This window comes from Glycine max, chromosome 9, assembly GCF_000004515.6.
Source record: "Glycine max cultivar Williams 82 chromosome 9, Glycine_max_v4.0, whole genome shotgun sequence".
Taxonomy (NCBI): Eukaryota; Viridiplantae; Streptophyta; class Magnoliopsida; order Fabales; family Fabaceae; genus Glycine; species Glycine max.
In genome coordinates this window covers 39,918,037-39,938,287 of record NC_038245.2, presented here as the reverse complement: position 1 = coordinate 39,938,287, position 20,251 = coordinate 39,918,037, and the positions used below count along the sequence as shown (strand labels likewise).

At 34.1% G+C, this 20,251-nt stretch overlaps 2 protein-coding genes across 3 annotated transcripts; one reads left to right on the top strand and one right to left on the bottom strand.

Annotated features, from left to right (window-relative positions):
• The first annotated feature begins 574 nt into the window (after positions 1 to 574).
• Positions 575 to 4,641, top strand: LOC100786967 (organic cation/carnitine transporter 1). Of its 2 annotated transcripts, XM_041004973.1 has the most exons (4): positions 602 to 708; positions 806 to 860; positions 1,585 to 2,007; positions 3,294 to 4,641. In XM_041004973.1, the coding sequence occupies exons 3-4, from the start codon at positions 1,596 to 1,598 to the stop codon at positions 4,511 to 4,513; spliced, it is 1,632 nt and encodes a 543-aa protein (XP_040860907.1). In that variant the 5' UTR covers positions 602 to 708; positions 806 to 860; positions 1,585 to 1,595; the 3' UTR covers positions 4,514 to 4,641. The 2 variants fall into 2 exon arrangements, with proteins under 2 accessions (XP_003534097.1, XP_040860907.1); XM_003534049.4 differs by lacking the exon at positions 806 to 860 and having other exon boundaries at positions 575 to 708.
• An 8,299-nt stretch (positions 4,642 to 12,940) lies between these two features.
• Positions 12,941 to 19,817, bottom strand: LOC100803747 (serine/threonine-protein phosphatase 7 long form homolog). Its single transcript, XM_041005492.1, has 6 exons — positions 19,530 to 19,817; positions 17,449 to 18,298; positions 17,280 to 17,364; positions 16,790 to 17,194; positions 16,475 to 16,708; positions 12,941 to 13,003 (listed from the first exon to the last, which is right to left on the bottom strand). The coding sequence occupies exons 2-6, from the start codon at positions 18,291 to 18,293 to the stop codon at positions 12,941 to 12,943; spliced, it is 1,632 nt and encodes a 543-aa protein (XP_040861426.1). The 5' UTR covers positions 18,294 to 18,298; positions 19,530 to 19,817.
• Between the last annotated feature and the right edge of the window lie 434 nt (positions 19,818 to 20,251).

Here is a 20,251-nt window from a genome sequence, read left to right as displayed (position 1 = left end):
ACCAAAATAAATATTTTTGTTCTATGTTTGATTTAAAAGTTTATTGGACAACATAGATTAACCATGACAACATAGATTAACCATGTGAGCACAGGATAAAAACTCAATTTCTTGTTACTCATTGAACCATGAGATAACTTTTTATCTCATATACAAAATATTCAAAAAATACATATACTCTTATCTCTCTTATTTCTTGTCCATTAGCTTCTTGCTACAATAATTACATTATGTTATGTACTTCAAATTTAAATTATTTATTAACATGCCAAATATTTCAAATTCACATATCTATTAACTACAACAACGTATTTTAAATTCATGTTATTATTAGTTATAACATTTTATCATGCTATGTGTTTCAAATTTACATTATTCATAGGCTACAACAATCTTATCATGTGATGTGTTATTTTTGACATTCAAAATGGAAGTAGAATTTGATCCTAGAAAAAAAGAATGAATTTAATCTAAACACACTAATAGTATCGTGCCAAAAAAAAAAAAGAATAGAGCGATGGAATATCCCTTGGGACAAGTAACAAGTTACCCGAACAATTTAAATATGTAGGTACTGAGGTGGGTTTATTTCATGGCCGAGATGTCAGCCATTTTTTCAGTATATTGAGAAAAGCATGCCAAGTCTCTAGCTCTGTTGAACTAACAACTTTCATATAACAACCTTGCAGCAGTCATTTGATTCAAAAGGTGTGTGATCAGGGTCTCAAACACCAACATTTCTATCTTGAAAACCCTATTATTATGTCTTTGTTCAACACTTAAATTAAGTAAACTTATTTCTCAGGTTCATAATTTATTTATTTAGTCTATGATTTGCTAACCAGTGACCATAACCATAGGTATGTTGAACTATACATCTCTCTCTCCTTTTGATTATTTCTCTATATACAAGTTTCTAAGATATTAATTTCCACAGGCATGAAAGTATAGTAGTCTCTTCAATCTTCATGGTGTCAAGTTATCTTCATTCTTCCACCAAACACCACAATTGTGAAATACTGGGCCCCAGATCCATCGATTACCATTATCAATAATTGATCAAATCTTCCATTACTTTGTTCCACATTAGCCCATCAATTAATTCTATATACTAGGTGCTGTTTTGTTATGATACGTGTGTCATCAAAATTTAATCAAATATACCATCGGATATTCTCTCCACTACCACTCCCATTCATGATTCACCCCAAACACAGTATGCACCTCAGATTGTTTCACTGGAAACATAGTTTCCAAACCAACATTTCATTTATTATATACACAAGAGGAGTTCTGTTCTGATTTCATTTTTTTTATGACCAATATTAATCGTTAGTTGTTAATTTTTTGTTAGTAGAAGGATTTTTTCCTTCTTCCTTCACCATCAAGACAACTTTATAACCCCTGTTATGATGTCACGTCACCTCAATTTTTTAAATGTAATCTTAGATATGCGCTAGAGTAAGCTTAGCAACAATATATATATATATATATAGAGAGAGAGAGAGAGAGGAGTGGATAGACCAACAACATTGGAGCAAGCAAGGTAGAAACCAATCATTTTTCCTTTTTCTTTGGTTGTAGGAATCATCATAATGGAAGAGGAGCAAAAACTAGTTAAGGAGGGCACAAATTTGGAGGGAAGTGAAAGTGAGACCAAACTTGAGCTCACTGTGGATGAAGTGGTGGAAGAGTATGTGGGGTCCTTAGGGTTCTCTCAGATGGTGCATGTGCTCTTGGTGTCATTGGCATGGATATTTGATGCTCAGAGTACTTTGGCCACAATCTTTAGTGATGCTCAACCTCCTGTTTGGAGATGCAAAACTGGATTGTGCCAAGGTAACAACAACAACAATAGCACTGGTTCTGTCTGTGGGTTGGTTCCTGGGACTTGGGAATGGGTTGGTGGCAACACAAGTTCCATCATAGCTGAGTGGAATCTTGTATGTGATAGAAGGTTTCTGGCTGCTGTTCCTGCTTCTGTCTACTTCCTTGGCTCTCTCATAGGTACATATTGTTGCTTATTTTTTTGTTCTTGTAAGGAATAATAACAGAGTAAATATTATATGCACACTCTAACATTATTATTAGCTCAAATTTGTAGAGACCCAAAAATTATGTATTTTACTTCTTTGACAAGTCTCACTCATAATTTTGTGATTGCATTATATTTTCTAGTCATGATAAATTGAGTGTTGGATTTACGTTTCTGACAATTTTTCTTTATTATACTTCATCTACTAATCAATCATGGGTACCTTGCACCTCTGACTAGGAGGTTTGTTTCTTGTATCAATCTGTTTTGACAGTATTAGTGTATACAAAGGGTTGCTTTCGATCACCCTTTTTAGAAATCTTTTTAATTTGTTCCAACTACAGCCATAAATCAATATAAAACAGAGAGTATACCCAACTGTATTGAAGAAATAGTTGTAAACCATTAATGTATGTGATACTGTGCAAAATAAATTTCATATGATTATGGCCTAGCAAATATTTATAAATAAATTTAATGGATCATAAAAGTTATGAGCTGTTGTATTTGTAATAATGGATGGTTTATATAATAAAGCTCTAATAAATTTCAGTCCACAAAAAATGTTGTTTGCTAAAAGATTTATGAATATTAATGGCACTTAGTAAATTTCCATGCCAAATTTTCTAGCCCATGTTGTGTTTGACTAGGAGATCAATTATCTAATAATTTTTCTTTTTCTTTCTTTTCTTTATGAAAGAGGTGGAACTCATTAACTTATTAATATCTTACTTCTTACTAATTTTTTCCTGACCAGTGTGATTTTTTTAGTTTTCTTCTGAAACGTGAGCACTTAACTGTTTTTCATGTTTGTAATTTTTCTATTAAAAATTAGCATTTCAGTTGAATTTTATTTTTATTTTCAAGTCCCGTACAAAGAATATATTTTTTTTTATAAATTCAATTTAGTCTTTTATATTTATTTGACAGTTAATTATTTTCACAAAATAATATTTATTAGCCCGAACCCCACACGGGCTAATTAACATAGCCAGTTTTTAACCATTACTATAATATTTTAAATTTTTTATATTGACATATATGATAAACTTATTAACTTTTATAATAATTATCTTAAGAAAAGCATACTTTATCATGATCTTATATTGATTCACAGTGTATCATGATCTCAGATTGAATATAACAATTCTTACACTGTCATGTAGATTTTATACTCAAAATTTTGTAAATTGCAACATTAGTAACAACATCATTAACACACACTTACATGCACTTTGTTGCATGAATTTTGGTGCAGGTTCTGGTGTCTATGGCCACCTATCTGATTCATTGCTGGGCAGAAAAAAAACAGTGCAACTTTCCTGCATCTTAACCTCCATAACAGCCTTTGCCACATCTCTCTCCCCAAACATTTGGATCTATGCTTTCTTCCGTTTTGCCAATGGTTTTGCCAGGTCAGGAATTGGCATAAGCTGCCTTGTCCTAACCACAGAATCAGTAGGTTGCAAGTGGCGTGGCCAAGTTGGCCAATACGGTTTCTTTTTCTTCACAATAGGGTTCCTCACACTCCCTCTTGTGGCCTATCCGACAAGAACATGTTGGAGAAACTTGTACAAACTCTTGTCACTTCTTCCACTAGCATATTCTGTCCTATTACTCCCTTTGGTCTCAGAATCCCCACGTTGGCTTCTAATAAGAGGAAGATCCAAAGAGGCCCTTCAAGTTTTGGACAAGTTTGCTAGACTCAATGGAAAGAAAAAACTCCCCGATAACCTCTCTTTGGTTAACCCTTGTGGATCACAAAATGGTGAAAGTGATGAAACAAGTCCTAATAACAACAAAGAGAACCTTTGGACCACAAAATGGGCAGCTATTAGAATGGTCACTGTTATGTTATCTGGCTTTGGAGTTGGCTTTGTTTACTATGGAGTTCAACTCAATGTTGAAAACTTGAACTTCAACCTCTATGTCTCAGTGGCAATCAATGCACTTATGGAGATTCCTGCTGTGGTGATTGGTACCTTTCTATTGGGATTTACTAATAGGCGTTTGTTGTTATCTATGTCCTCTTATATAGCTGCAGTGTCCTCTATACTATGCACATTTTTATCACACAAAGGAAGTACATCAAAAGTGCATAATAACAATAGTGGTAACTGGGGTCAATTGATTATTGAAGCAATTGGATTCATGGGTGCTTCCACAGCATTTGACATTTTGTACATATATTGTGTGGAGCTTTTTCCTACTAATGTTAGGAACTTTGCTGTGTCAATGCTTCGCCAGGCCCTAATGTTGGGGGCTTCTGTTGCACCTTTGCTTGTTGTGTTGGGCCGTTTGAGCCCATCTATCTCTTTTCTTGTGTTTGGTGTCTTGGCAATTTCAAGTGGTGTTTTGAGCATTTGCCTACCTGAGACTAGAAATGCTCCTCTCTATGAGACCCTGAAGCAGCAAGAGGAGGAGGAGAAACACAATTGGGTGTCTCATAATGATTGTGCCCTTGAGATGGGAAAATAACTCATTTTAATTTATATGCACTATTGATCTAAAGTGTATTTTTATGTAGACATCTAGTGAGATTTAACCATTTTGCCATGTCATTTTATTCGTTAATATGATGTAGCAATAAGGGAATTTTTATTGAATGTTTGTGTGAAAATATTTTACATTGAAAATGCGTGTAAATTAAACTATAATAAAAGTAGGACAGGGGGAATCAAAATTATCATGTTGGAATGACCACATGTTGTGTTCTAATGTAATAGGTTGATGATTATCATAACAATAGCATCTGATTAGTAACGTATCCTTACTTATTGTGCTGTCAAAGAGTCATCCATGTGCCATATCAAGTGCAGTGTCATGACTCATGAGATGTGTTTGAGTATTGTTATTTATACACCACTTAAACATTGATCACTGTTGTTAAAAAAAAATAGAAAGATCCTTACGTTTATATATTAACTGTTATTTGTATCTATAATAAGCTGCACAGATAGCACACCAATTTCAAACCCAGTTTCTTTTGTGATTCACACCAAATCTTATATAAATCTCTTCATCAAAACTATAAATATTCACTGAAGTTTTATTTAAGACGTAATATCATAAACACAATACTTGAGTCTAAATTAAGACCAAATAAAGATAAAAGGTTAAAATGCATTAAAATTCAAAATTTAGAGATTTTTAATATTTCTATTTTTTTCTATATTAAGAACTAGAAAAAATCAACCTAATCATTATTTTCTTTGTTTAACAATCTCGAATTTAACTCACGAGTCCCGTGAGTATGTCTCAATTCATGTTCCATCAATAAAAACATGTCATGTTATTTAAAATATTCAAGTAGACTTCTATGTTTTTCTCACATTGGACAGAAATATTATTGGCAAAGATGGTTCAGTTCTGGTGGTGGTTGTGTATAACTTGGAACCATAATAGGGTACCCTGCTGTGTAGAAAATTGAGAAATTATGAGCGTAAGAAATAAAAATAGCATATGTAGCGCTGCGTTGATTCTTGATTTTTCTTGCCATGCCATTCAAGTGCCAATAATTTCTACACACTCTTAATTTCAAGTATTCACAAGGAAATTTGGAAATTGGAAAGGAATCTCATACGGTGCATTGATGCTATTGCCTGGAATCCTTTCATGGAGAGAACATAAATAGCTAAACGCTTAAAGCCTTAAACAAGGTTATAAATTGGATTAGAATTTTTTATACCACACCCCTCCCACAACTAAAATTTTTGCTTCTCCACTAACGTGCTACTGATACGTCTTCTGTTTTGATCTTAATTGAGAATATTGAAACATTAGCATGCTTTGAATTGGTGTAATCAGAAATAGAAAACAATTTTACAGCATTGGAACATTTAGATGCTCTGTTTTATTCTTAATTGGGAATGGAAGTGAATTTTGCGAGATTTGATGATGATGGAAGAAAAGGGATAATAGCGTTGAAACTGAACATCCTTGAAGGTTGCAACGATGATCTAAGATGAAAAAAAAAAAAGGATAACACAAAAGAGATTTCTGTTGGTTAAGGACAATGTGGGAAAAACCGAGAAATCTAGGTTGAATGTCAAATGACATGACATGACATGTTTTTATTGGTGGGACATGAATTGAGACATACGGGAGTGGTGATTTAAATCCAACAATCTCAAAAAAGTCACATGTGAATATATAAAATTGAGTTATTTTTTCATAATATTTCATGATGATATATTAAAGCTATATAAATCTACATGTGGTAGATATACCATATATCATATTTATTTTGTTGATGATTTATTTTTGTTTAGAGAGACTTTGATATCTCAATACAATCTTAAAGTGTCTTAATAATTTTGTCGATAAATATCAGTTTCATTTGTCACATATTTTATCAAAATAAGAGAATCTTGAAAACCTTAAAATATTTTAAGAATAATAAGTTATTTGGAATATCTTGTTTGAGTCATCCTCTCATCTAGAAAAAAATAAAAAAAGATAGAGTTTATCGACTCTCATATTTTTAAGAGTATAATTGACACAAAAGCAAAGTTAATTTTTGCAAAAGTCATAAAACATATACACAAGTTTGGAAATTAACTTCTATTTGTTGCACAAACATAATAATGATAATAAAAAAGATAAGATATGTGTTGAGTGTGTTTAGTAGTTTATAAATTTAAAACTTATTTTGATATGTTTTAGCTTATTTTTATAAGATACTCGTACTGGCTTATGAAAAAAAAAACTTATAAGCTTTGCTATTCTTAGCCGGTCCCAAGCCCGGATAAAAGGAGAGGGTTGTGTTAGGCTTTCGACAGCCAACGTTAAACTTTGTCGAATCTCTATGACATGGATCAATTACGTAATAATGTGAATGCTAGGTCGTTGCCCGGAAGCAACGCGCTGTATGGCTCGAGTACAGTGTCAAAAGAGCAAGAGCCGCTGCATCGCCGCCCGGATGTAGTGAAAAGTAAGCAAGGGTTCCCACATTTTCGTGAACGGGTGTGGGTAAAGAAGCTAGTTCATGACAGGAGGATTCGCTTTGGTACATGGAATATAGGCACACTTACTGGAAAATCTATGGAAATAGTGGATGTTATGGTGAGGAGGAAGATCAATTTTATGTGCCTACAAGAAACTAAGTGGACAGGTGAAAAAGCGAAAGAATTAGACAACTCGGGATTTAAGCTGTGGTATACGGGAAAAATCAGATCAAGAAATGGGGTAGGGATTATTGTGGACAAGGAGTGGAAGAAGGATGTCGTGGATGTAAGAAGAGTAGGAGATCGTATCATAGTCTTAAAATTGGTAGTGGGACAGGACACCTTTAATGTTATTAGTGGGTACGCACCTCAGGTTGGGTTAGCAGAACACTTTAAGGTAAAATTTTGGGAGGATCTAGAAGGGGTACTTCAGGATATACCCCAAGGAGAGAAAGTTTTCCTAGGAGGGGATCTCAATGGACATGTAGGTAGCGGGGCTAGAGGTTTTGAGGGGGTGCATGGGGGTTTTGGCCTAGGGGAGATGAATGGGGAGGGTAAATCCATCTTGGAGTTTTCGGAGGCTTTGGATCTTTCTATAGCCAATACATGGTTTAAGAAAAGAGAGGAACATCTTATCACTTACAAAAGTGGAGGGACATGTTCTCAGATAGATTTCTTCCTTATCAGGAAGTCTGATAGGAAGTATTGCTTGAACTGTAAAGTTATTCCAGGAGAGAGCTTGACTACCCAACATAGAGTTTTGGTTATGGATGTAAGAATTAGAGATAGGGCAAAGAGAAGAAGTCCTCTGGTAGCACCAAGGATCAAATGGTGGCACTTGAAGGGTGAGAAACAAGGAATCTTCCAACAAAAGATATGGGAGGGTTGGTGTGGACAATCACAAGGAAGTGCAAATGATATGTGGAACAAGATGTCCCAAGAGATTATTAAAGTGGCTAAAGAGATGTTGGGTGAATCTAGAGGTTTTGGACCTAGGGGTAAAGAATCGTGGTGGTGGAATGAAAATGTTCAGAGCAAAGTTAGAGTAAAAAAGGAGTGTTTCAAGGAGTGGTCTAGGTGTAGAAATTCTGAAACTTGGGATAAGTATAAGATAGCTAGAAATGAAACCAAGAAGGCGGTGAGTGAGGCAAGAGCCCAAGCTTTTGACGGACTATACCAAGCTCTAGGAACCAGGGACGGAGAAAGATCTATATATAGGCTTGCTAAGGGTAGAGAGAGGAAGACTAGAGATTTGGATCAAGTAAAGTGTGTTAAGGATGAAGAAGGCAAAGTCTTAGTGCATGAAAAAGATATCAAGGAAAGGTGGAAGGCGTATTTCCACAACTTATTTAATGATGGATATGGATATGACTCTAGCAGTCTAGACACAAGAGAAGAGGACCGGAACTATAAGTACTATCGTCGGATTCAGAAACAGGAAGTAAAGGAAGCGTTGAAAAGAATGAGTAATGGTAAGGCGGTGGGGCCAGACAACATACCTATTGAAGTGTGGAAAACTCTTGGAGATAGAGGTCTTGAGTGGCTCACCAAACTCTTTAACGAAATTATGAGGTCAAAACGCATGCCGGAGGAATGGAGGAGAAGCACGTTAGTGCCAATCTATAAGAACAAGGGGGATATACAAAATTGTGCAAATTATAGGGGAATCAAGCTCATGAGTCATACCATGAAATTATGGGAAAGAGTGATCGAACGGAGATTAAGAAAGGAGACTCAAGTTACTGAGAATCAATTTGGTTTCATGCCGGGAAGGTCGACCATGGAAGCGATTTATTTATTACGGCGGGTGATGGAGCAATATCGCATGGCCCAACAAGACTTGCACTTAATTTTTATTGACTTGGAGAAAGCGTATGATAGAGTGCCTAGAGAGATTTTGTGGAAAGCTCTAGAGAAGAAAGGGGTTAGGGTTGCATATATTCGAGCTATCCAAGATATGTATGATAGGGTATCGACTAGTGTTAGGACACAGGGTGGAGAGTCAGACGATTTTCCCATCACAATTGGTTTACATCAAGGGTCAACCCTTAGCCCCTACCTTTTTACCTTAATTCTGGATGTCCTCACGGAACAAATCCAAGAGATAGCGCCGAGATGCATGCTTTTTGCAGATGACATAGTCCTCCTTGGAGAGTCGAGGGAGGAATTGAATGAGAGGTTGGAAACTTGGAGACGAGCTCTAGAAACACATGGCTTTCGCCTAAGCAGAAGCAAATCGGAGTATATGGAATGTAAGTTCAACAAAAGAATGAGGGTTTCTAACTCAGAGGTGAAAATAGGAGACCATATTACCCCTCAAGTCACACGGTTTAAATATCTTGGGTCTGTAATACAGGATGATGGGGAAATTGAAGGGGATGTGAATCATCGCATTCAAGCAGGATGGATGAAATGGAGAAAAGCATCGGGGGTGTTATGTGATGCAAAGGTACCGATCAAGCTAAAGGGAAAGTTTTATCGGACTGCGGTAAGACCGGCGATTTTGTACGGAACAGAATGTTGGGCGGTCAAGAGCCAACATGAGAATAGAGTCGGTGTAGCGGAGATGAGGATGTTGCGGTGGATGTGTGGTAAGACTCGACAGGATAAAATTAGAAACGAAGCTATTAGAGAGAGGGTTGGAGTAGCGCCTATTGTAGAGAAGATGGTGGAAAATAGACTTAGGTGGTTTGGGCATGTAGAGAGAAGACCGGTAGACTCTGTAGTGAGGAGAGTAGACCAGATGGAGAGAAGACAAACAATTCGAGGCAGAGGAAGACCCAAAAAGACTATAAGAGAGGTTATAAAAAAGGATCTCGAAATTAATGGTTTGGATAGAAGTATGGTACTTGATAGAACATTATGGCGGAAGTTGATCCATGTAGCCGACCCCACCTAGTGGGATAAGGCGTTGTTGTTGTTGTTGTTGTTGTACTGTTTAATTTTTGTTTCATCATTTTTTTCACTAATTTATTTGATTTTTTTATAGCTAAAATAACTAAATATATCATTTTATAATATTTAAAATTTATCAACTAGCTTGTTAGTTAATATTAGAGAGTTTCACACATTTTGTAACTCTTCTAGTGAAACAGTTTTATTGTCAATACCTTTGTGTCTTAACCTGCAACATCTATCCACAAGTCTCAAGCTTCATTTGGTGACTTAATTTTGACAATGTTTATAAAAGTTCCAAAATTCAACATCTCTTGTATTGTGAGAAGTAAAATTATTCTTTGATGTATTTGAACTTGATAGATGATAGTTTACATTTATTTGGTCATTTTCAAACTTAAAATTTTGATGTTATTTATAAAAATCCCAAAAGTCAATAGGCTCTTTTATTGTGAGCATTCAAATTATCATTTAGCATTTGAATTTAATGAGTCAATTTTTACTGTTATGACATTTATTTTAAATTATTTAATTAGATTTTGAAGCGGTTATTTTTCGCCTTTTAATCCTTTATTTGTAACAAATCAGATCAAGAAACACAAATCAACAAACCCAAACCCAGCCAAATCCAAAATCAAATATAAGAGCGACAACAATGGAGCATCCTTCGCTTGCTTTTCAAATGTAAAACTTTCAAATGCAAAAATTAAAGACACACATTCATCTTTTAAAATAAAAGGAAAATATACAGTATAACAGTACTTTTTTTCCCTTTTGAAGATTAAGAAATCTAGTTATTGTATTATGGACTATTATAAGAGCAAAATTAGAAAAACTTGGTGTTATGGAGTAATCTATGAATATAGGTTGTCATTGTGAAGTCCTTTTGGATCTGGATCTTGGGAGCTGCATTTTGGGGCGATTGGTGATGGAGATGAATTGGGTGGAGACATTGGGGAGAGGTTTAGTGTGACGATGAGGTTTGAAGAATTCAATACCAATTTTGATTTGGATCTGAGATGGATTTATGATGTGAATATGCTGCCATTTTTTTTCTTATTGATTATGCCTATAGAAGATACCCACCTGAAGCCATTTCAGTCGGTTTAAACCGCCAGAATTGATTAATATTACATTTTAAATACTGAAACAAACATTCTTCGGCGGTTTTAAACCACCATAAAAGTAACTGCTGCAAAATGTAATTAAATAATATTAATACAAATGCTACGTCGTTACTTAATAATGGAATTTGACAATAAGAATTAAAAGTCTTAATACACAGGAAGATTAAAGACTAAGATTGATCAGTTTTTTCTAAAAGTAAATTTTTTTAAAAAAAATTAGGAATTAAAAACATAATTAACTCCTATCATTTATTATAGATTTTTCGTTCCTATCTTTTGTTTTGACATTTGTTATATACCGCAAAGTCTTCCTTGTTACAGATTTAGATAGTCCTTGTTTTGATTCACTTGGGTCAGACTTTTGATGTCCCCCAAGGTTTTCTGTTTTGTTTTATTTGTCTATTTAATGAATCAGACATTACTATTATGATATTTAATTGTAGTGATCTCAACCTAATTGAGTTCACAACAACATTTTATCTTAGCATTGCCTTTGTTTTATAAAAAAAAAATTATTTGGTTAATTACTTTCAAATTTGAAATTTTGAGGTTTATAAAAGTCCCAAAAATCAATAGGTTCTTTTATTGTGAGCATGATCATTTATTGTATTCAAATTTAATGCACGACAGTGTAGGATTACCTGTTATTTTCAAACTTGAGATTTCAATGTTGTTTATAAAGGTCTCCAAAGTTAATACGCTTTTTTACTTTGAGCAATATCATTTATTATATTCTAGTTTTATGAATATTAGTTTACTATTATCATATTACTTTTAAATTTGAAATTTGCATGTTGTTTATAATAGTACCAAAATTCAATATGCTCTTTAATTGTGAGCATTATTATGATTTATTTTATTTGAATTTAAATTTGATTGTGAGTGGTTACTTGGTTACTTTTAAAACATTATAATAAACTTAAGTGATTAAATTTGAAACCGAGTGATTACATTTATTGTTAATAAAAATAACTTAAAATTTTAGTGTTATTTATAATAGTCCCAAAAGTTAATACACTCTTTTGTGGGCAAAATATATTTGTATTCTAATTAACTTTATAGATGATAGTTTACAATTGGAAGTTTTTAAACTTGAAAAGATTGGCGAGCTTGAAAATACTTGTTAAAAGAATAACTGGGCATAGTACTTAGAAAGACAATTGAAAAAATTTCTTTGATTTGCTTGAAGGAAATTACATGTAAGCTTAATTGATTCATCTAATGAATGTTTAGTTTTATATAATCGAGACTTGTAAGAAAAAATATTGGTATTTCAAAACTACACGACATTATTATCTTTTTAACTTAACAAATATCAAAACACACAGCGGTCCTTTATCGAAATGCGACCATACTCAGCCAACAACAAATTCCAGTGAAATATTCTCCATCCTAATAATTATCAAGAAACAAATACCCAAACATGAACGTAATCAGGCAAATTTCCCAGACTAGGGTTCATTTAGAAAATATTTCCCAGACTAGGGCTCTTTTTAAAAAAATACCAGAGGGGTGCTGTTTTTTACGTAGCAACACTGAAATTATTCATGCAAATCGCTAGCATGAACAGCGCCACACTCAGGCACGCGACACGTGGCTGTGTCGCCTCTGCCACTGGCGACAGCACTGATGTCGCCACCTGCAATGGCGTTTTGGCCATGCAGGGTGGAGTCGCTGGTCAAACCAGCGCTTCCCCACGCGTATCAGGTACAGCTTTTGCAGGTGAACCAGCTTTTGCAGTGCAGCTGAAAACGCCAGGTCCTTAGGCGATTTAGGGTGAAAACGCCAGCTGCCTTGGCGATTTAGGGTCTTCAAATATTTCGTTCTGTGCTTATTCTTGCAACTGCTTCATTTCATTTTTCTTGCAAACTACTTCATTTTCCTTTTCTTGCAACGGCCAGAGGTTTCATTTTAAAGCTATTATCCGTGTTTTGTGCTTATTCTTGCAACTGCTTCATTTGATTTTTCTTGCAAACTGCTTCATTTTCCTTTTCTTGCAACTGCCAAGGTTTCATTTTAAAGCTATTATCCGTGCCTTTGAGCTTGTTTCTTTTTTGTTTTGGTGGATTTAGCTGTTCAAAAAACTGTGTGGTATGAAATTTTTTTTAAGTTATTTTGTTAGGTTGTAACTTAATTTTTGTATATAGTATTTATTTATTTTAAAATTAAATTAACGTTTATATTTGATATGCTTGTTTAAATGTGTGTTTAAATGTCAAAAATAAAAGAAAAATTGTGTAACAATATTAATTTGAAGATAATATTTTGAGTGAAAATAAAAATATTTTGAATATGAAATTTGTAATAATTTTTTAATTAGATTAGGTGGGTGTTGATAATTTGTATAGAACTCGCGTTTAATTGCTTCTATCTTTTCCTTCCGTGAACAATTTTCGTGAAATAAATTTATTTACATCTTTGTTAATAAATTTATTTGGTTATAACTTTTTTTTCCAAAATAATCATAGATGTTGATTAAACGTGTACATGAATTATTTGATCCATAACTAAATTCTTGCATCGTCCCATCGGATATGTCATATAAATGTGTTCTAGATTCAAAATTTGTTAGTGTGTTAAAAATTGATGAATGTTTGAACTTTGAATAAAAAAAATTTGTAGATTATATTTATTTAAAGTAAATATTTTGAGTATGATTTTTTTTTAAGATGAAGTTGTAGTATTTTTTAATTAGATTAAGTTGGTTTTTGGTGTGTTAAAAATTTATAAGCGTTCAACTTGAAAGTGTTAAATATTTTATTATATTTTTAGCAATTTTGTAATTAGCTTTTTCCATGTTAAAGCTATTAATGTTAAGATTAATTATTTATAATACTAACTTCGTTCATGAATTATTTAATTTTGTGTTAAAAATGACTATCTTGAAATTGTTCATTTTTTTAAGTGTGTCTCATGAAAGTAATTTGAAGTTAATTAAAAAATTTTAAAAGAGAAATTGAATGTAAAGTTCCAATAAAGAGATATTTTGGGATTACACTTTAAAAGAGAAATGTAGTGTTTTCGTGTTAAAAATGACTATCTTGTAATTTATTTGACGTGTTAAAATATTTTTTTTGTAGGTACAGGATGAATTCGGTTATAACAGTGTTGTATTTCAATGGAAGGGTATATGAAGATAATGATGGTGTAATATTTGAAGGAAGTAAAAAAGCGATTCAGATTAAACGTGGAATTAGTTTCAATGCCTTGAAGAAAAAAATTGGAGATAAGGTAAAGTTACAAAATAATGAAATTATTTCAGCTATCAGCTGTAGATTTTTAGTGTCAGGAAAATATATTGCCTTGCAAATTTGTGATGACGAAGACGTTGAAACGATGTTAGAAAGTTTTAAACAACAAGACCAAATGTCAGTTTTGGAATTGTACATAGAAAAGGATGTTGCTGGTGGTTCAATGTTTCATTCTGCAAATTCGCTTACATCATGTGGAAATTATTTATCTAATGATGAGACACAACCGGCAACAAATATGAGCAATTTACATATTGACGAAGACGATGATGATGATGATGATTATCTTGTGTCTAACTCATACGTTGAAGAGTCTGTAGACGAAGATGACAGTGTTGACGGTATATCTGAAACAGACGATGAAGTCACCGACATTCCTCAACCAGTAAGAATTGTTCACCCAGCAGAAGGTATAATTTGCTGTATAAAAAAATTTGACAATACATTTATTATTTGATGACAATTGTATTTAATGGTAAATAAGTATGATTTGATTTTTATTTTGAACTCTTAGGTGCACAACGAATTGAAAATCCATTTTGGAATGATGCTTTTCATTATAACAATATCAACTGGAGTTATCCTGATGAGGAGGACATTTGCGGTTTGGAAATGCCGTCGACCTTTAATGTTGGCCAAGAATTATATGTTGGCATGGAATTTGATAGTAAAGATGCGGTCAAAAATGCAGTCAAACAATATGTTATGAAGGTGCATCAAAGTTTCAAAGTTGTTGAAAGCAAATCGAACAAGTATGTGGTTTGTTGCTTGAATAAGAATGCAGAGTGTCCTTGCCCTTTCTATATGAGGGCAATTTTATCTAAAAAAACAGATACGTGGAAAGTCACACAATGGGGTGGACCACACACATGTCTGAATATGACCATGACACAAGATCACGAGAAACTTGATTCAGATTTAATTGCCACTTGTGTAGTAGGTACGTATTTTATGTTCATATTATGTTCATTTATTGTTAATTGTCATTTAAATTTTGTAATGTTATTCACAGGCATGATCAGAGAAGACCCATCAATAAAAATTTCTTTGATTCAAGAGAGGATTAACAGTGAATTTGCGTACAAGGTGTCGTACAAAAAAGCGTGGTTGGCGAAACAGAAAGCCATTGCAATTGAATATGGCGATTGGGATGAGTCATATGCGAAACTTTCGTCGTGGCTAAGACACATGCAAAATCATTCTCCTGGATCATATTTTCAAGTACTACATGATGATTTTATCGTTGGGAATACGGTTAGTCGCGAACACCGTCAGTTTCATAGAGTTTTTTGGACTTTTGGGCAATGTAAAGAAGCTTTCAAGTACTGTAAGCCAATCATACAAGTTGACGGCACACATTTGTACGGCAAATACCGTGGGACCCTCTTAATGGCCACATCACAAGATGGAAATGGTGGTGTCCTTCCTCTAGCATTCGCGGTGGTTGAAGGTGAGACGTTGACAGCGTGGTCATGGTTTTTGGCACACTTGCGTGAACACGTCACAGATCAAAATGGTATTTGTCTGATATCTGATCGACACGCGAGTATAAAGTCCGCTGTCGCTAACGAAGCCCTTGGTTGGCAACCTCCCCACGGTTATCATGTCTACTGCGTGCGACACATAGCAAGCAACTTCAATCGGAAATTCAATAATGCCAAACAAAAAGAAATGTTGAAAAAATTGGGTAAGATTTCCTATTTGTTGGTGACGTTTATTTAAGTTTCCTATATACTTAAAATTGTTATTCATAACTATTTTTATGCAGCCTACACTCCTTGCAAGCACATTTTTGATCAGAATTTACAAAAATTTCGTGAACTGAGTCCAGCCATAGCCACATGGGTTGATCGAATTTCAAAGGAAAAATGGACGATGGCTTATGATAGAGAAGGACGTCGATATGGCCACATGACAACCAACCTTTCAGAATGTATCAATAAGGTTTTGAAGGATTGTCGAAACATTCCCATAACAGCATTGGTCAAATCAACGTACAGTAGGTGTCGAAAGTACTTTGTTGAGCGTGGCCGCCAAGCGCAAAGACAGTTAAATGAAGGCCAAGTATATTGTTCAAAGCTTGTTACAGAACTAAGGAAAAATCAAGAACAAGCTTGTACGCACATCGTTCGCGTGTATGATATCCACTCCACACGATTTGAAGTAGAGGAGAGCTTCAACCCTATAACGCAACGTGGCGGACAAAAGTGGGCAGTAAACAGGCTCCCTTCGTCTGCCTAACCCCCGAGTTTCAACACTTGACTGAAGAATGTGAAACTCTGGTGCTGGGAATTCACGCTCTGATGCTGGACCATGTGACACTGGCTCAGTGACTCTCTCTTGCTCTTCTGATATAATCGCCAACTTATCCACGTAAGGCACGAGATCATCAACTGTCCATGTGTTCCTCCCTTGTGGTGACACCATATACTGTAAAGTCTCCACAACTTCACCCTACAATTATTAGCGTCAACAAATTAATGCTCACGCTTAAGAAAATTATTAGAAGTTAAACATTGAAAAACAAATAAATACCAATGCAGCTGTGTTTGCATTGTTTGGGTCGACAAACATCTTTGTTTTACGCCTATACCACACCATATAGTCCGAGTTAAAACCTAGTAGGCCCTGCTGTCGAGGATAAACGTCGACCCTAAACTGCGCTGCATTGTTCCACTGACTAATGATTGGGGCCAACAGGTGGAACCAATTCTCATCTTGTTTGCCTTTGAGCGTTATGCCATGGAGATTCTGCGGTTGCGAAGGACACCCGGGAATAGGTTGTTGCAATCCATATTGTCGTAAAACCCTATCGGGTTGGTGCCACTCAACAACATGAAAACAAATCAGTGGCACCACCGCGAACCAGACTACACTTCCAACCACACAAATTTGAGGCAGCGCTGCCATCACAGTTGGTGTGTATGGCTCCCAGACAAACTGCATATAACAACAAACTTGTCAATTTTCAGTCAAACATAACATATTAAAATATAATTTAACCATTACATTACAATCTTCTTACCTCATGTCGTTTCATCAGATCCAATTTGCGACGGAAAACTCTAAGATCATCATTGCCGATATGCTGATTTCCACGTCGCAGCCACCTACAATAAAAATGAAATCATCATTATCAACATGTTCCATCATTAAATATTTTCAATTCAAATGTAATTTTTTTAACGACAAACCTGTGTCCAAGTGGTTTATTTTCTATGACGGGAGGTGTCCTCTTTGGAGCTAAAGTGGTGCATCGTTCCCATGCCCACATTTGGATTAAGATGCACATACCTCCGATTGATTTAACTTTGTAATCGGTGGCGCTGCACATCTCTCTATATAAATACGCAAGCACGGCAGGTCCCCACGCATACGTGCTGCACTGTTCAAAGTCACGTAAAAATTGTAGGTACCTTAAGGAAACTCTGCTACTACTTTTGTTAACAAAGAGGACACCTCCTATGAATCGAAGAATCCACGCACGGGTAAACCTTTGTAATTGTTCAACGTTACCCTCATCAATATTTATGTGAGAAAAATGGTGAGCCAGCCAACTTAATTTGACCACACTGCCTTCAATTTCGCCTTCCTGTGGTCTGACTCCTAATAATTCTTCACACAAATTGGCCCAATCAAGATTTGTCGAACCAATTAATGGTGCCCCGTCAGTACGCAGACCTAATAAAATTGACACATCTTGGAGAGTAATGGTAGCCTCTCCGCATCTCAGGTGAAACGTGTGGGTTTCGGGCCTCCATCTTTCAATGAACGCACTAATTAAGGCCGCATTTATCTTTAGGTATCCCATCTTCATGATCCAATAAAACCCACATTGCCGAAGTAGAGGAACAATTTCCTCTGGTATTTGTTCTTCACCTTGATATGTCGGCACTGCTCGTCTAATATGTAATTTTCTATCTGGTTCCCCATTCCAAACATGTTCTGAAACATGCTTGGGTTGCATCCACAAGACGTCACCATCAACTGGACCAGACCTAGTTTGTATGCTCGATGAGCATGACGACGAAGATGCCATTGATCCTACAAAATAAAATATAAAACAATTCATTAACAATAAAATTTATACATTAATTATACATACACAAATTAAGTATATTTACAAAAAAACTTAATTAAAATAAGGGAAATTTAAATGTATTATACAATCACGGAAATTTAAATGTATTATACAATCACGAAAATTTAAATGTATTATACAAAATAAATTAAATTACATCCAAAGACAATTTTACATAATTAATAAATTATATTTTTTTAATTTCAATAACAAAATATATTATACAAATAACCTAATTCATATATATTCTATAAATAAATTAAATTACATACAAATATAAATTTCAATATATAATATAATATTTATATTTTCGACTAAAAATTAAAATAATATATATACAAAATTAATAATTAAATTTTCGACTATTAACTAACGTAATATAAAAAACTAAAAATTAATAACTAAAACTAACGTAATATAAAAAATTAAATTCTAACCTAATTTAAAATTAATAATTTATACTACATAAAATTATTCTTAATCTATGAATAATTTACCATATACAAAATTAATGACTTTAAATAATTACGAGTAATATAATTTAATATACAAAATCAATAATTTTAAATACGTAAAACTATTATAATTTAAACATAACATATTTTGTCTAATAATTACTAAAACTAACGTAATATAAAATATTTCATTCTAACCTAATTTAAAATTAATAATTTCCCGTACATACAATTTTTCTTAATCTATGATATTAAATATTTAAATTAAATGTAATCTACCATATACAACATTTAAACTAAAGCTAATCTATAATTATTTCTAATCTATTTTAAGGAAAATTTCAACTAAACTTAATCTACCATATCAAAATTAAAAATATTCCTAATCTACCATATAAAATTAATAACTTAGAGTATGTAAAAGTATTCCTAATTTATCATATAAACCTAAATCTAATCTACCATATAACATTAACAATTCAAACTATAATCTTATACTACCTAAAACTATTTATTTATCAAAATATAATCTAGCATATATAACATTAACAATACAAAGAGCCCTATACAAAATTATTATCTTATACTACCTAAAATTATTCATTTATCAAAATATAAACATGTACATAAATAAAAGATATCAAATATATTGACTTATACTACCTAAAATTATTCATTTATCAAAATATAAACATGTACATAAATAAAACATATAAAATATATTGAATATATAACTTACAAGCTTTTATGAAATGGAAGAAGACAAACTGATCAGCACCACTCTCAACACACAAGCAACCACCAGCTACCTCTCTCTCAACAGCAACCACCAGCTACCTCTCTCTCAACAGCAACCACCTTCTTTTTCACCTTCAACACACAAATTTTACAAGCAACCGTGAACTGGAGCCTCCCTTTCAACCACCTTCTTTTAAATCCCACTGAAGCTGAAAACGCCAACATCACTGGCGCCTCCCTCTCACCCAAATCGCCACCCGAGGTGGCGCCTTCCAGCTACGACCGCAGAGCTGCAGGTGCTACAGCTACGTTTGCAGAAGTGCAGGTGCTGAAGTCGCTGGTCAAACCAGCGCTTCCATGCACCTCTGGATGCGCCAATAGGACCTGCGATATGCAGTCCTTTGTCGCCAGTCACAGTGGCGACATGCCACGTGGCTCTTCCCTGTTGAAGGCGCCATCTCCACTGGCGCCATGCACTGCTGCTACGTAAAAAACAACACCCCTCTGGTATTTTTTTAAAAAGAGCCCTAGTCTGGGAAATATTTTCTAAATGAACCCTAGTCTGGGAAATTTGCCACGTAATCACAGAATTAAAACAAAACCATGTGAATCTGTTTTAATTATCCCAAATGATATCACTATCTTAAATTAGCATATCACTTATCATAAGTTTTAGAGAAAAAATATTTTAATATACAATATTTTTTGGTCTAAGATAGTTAC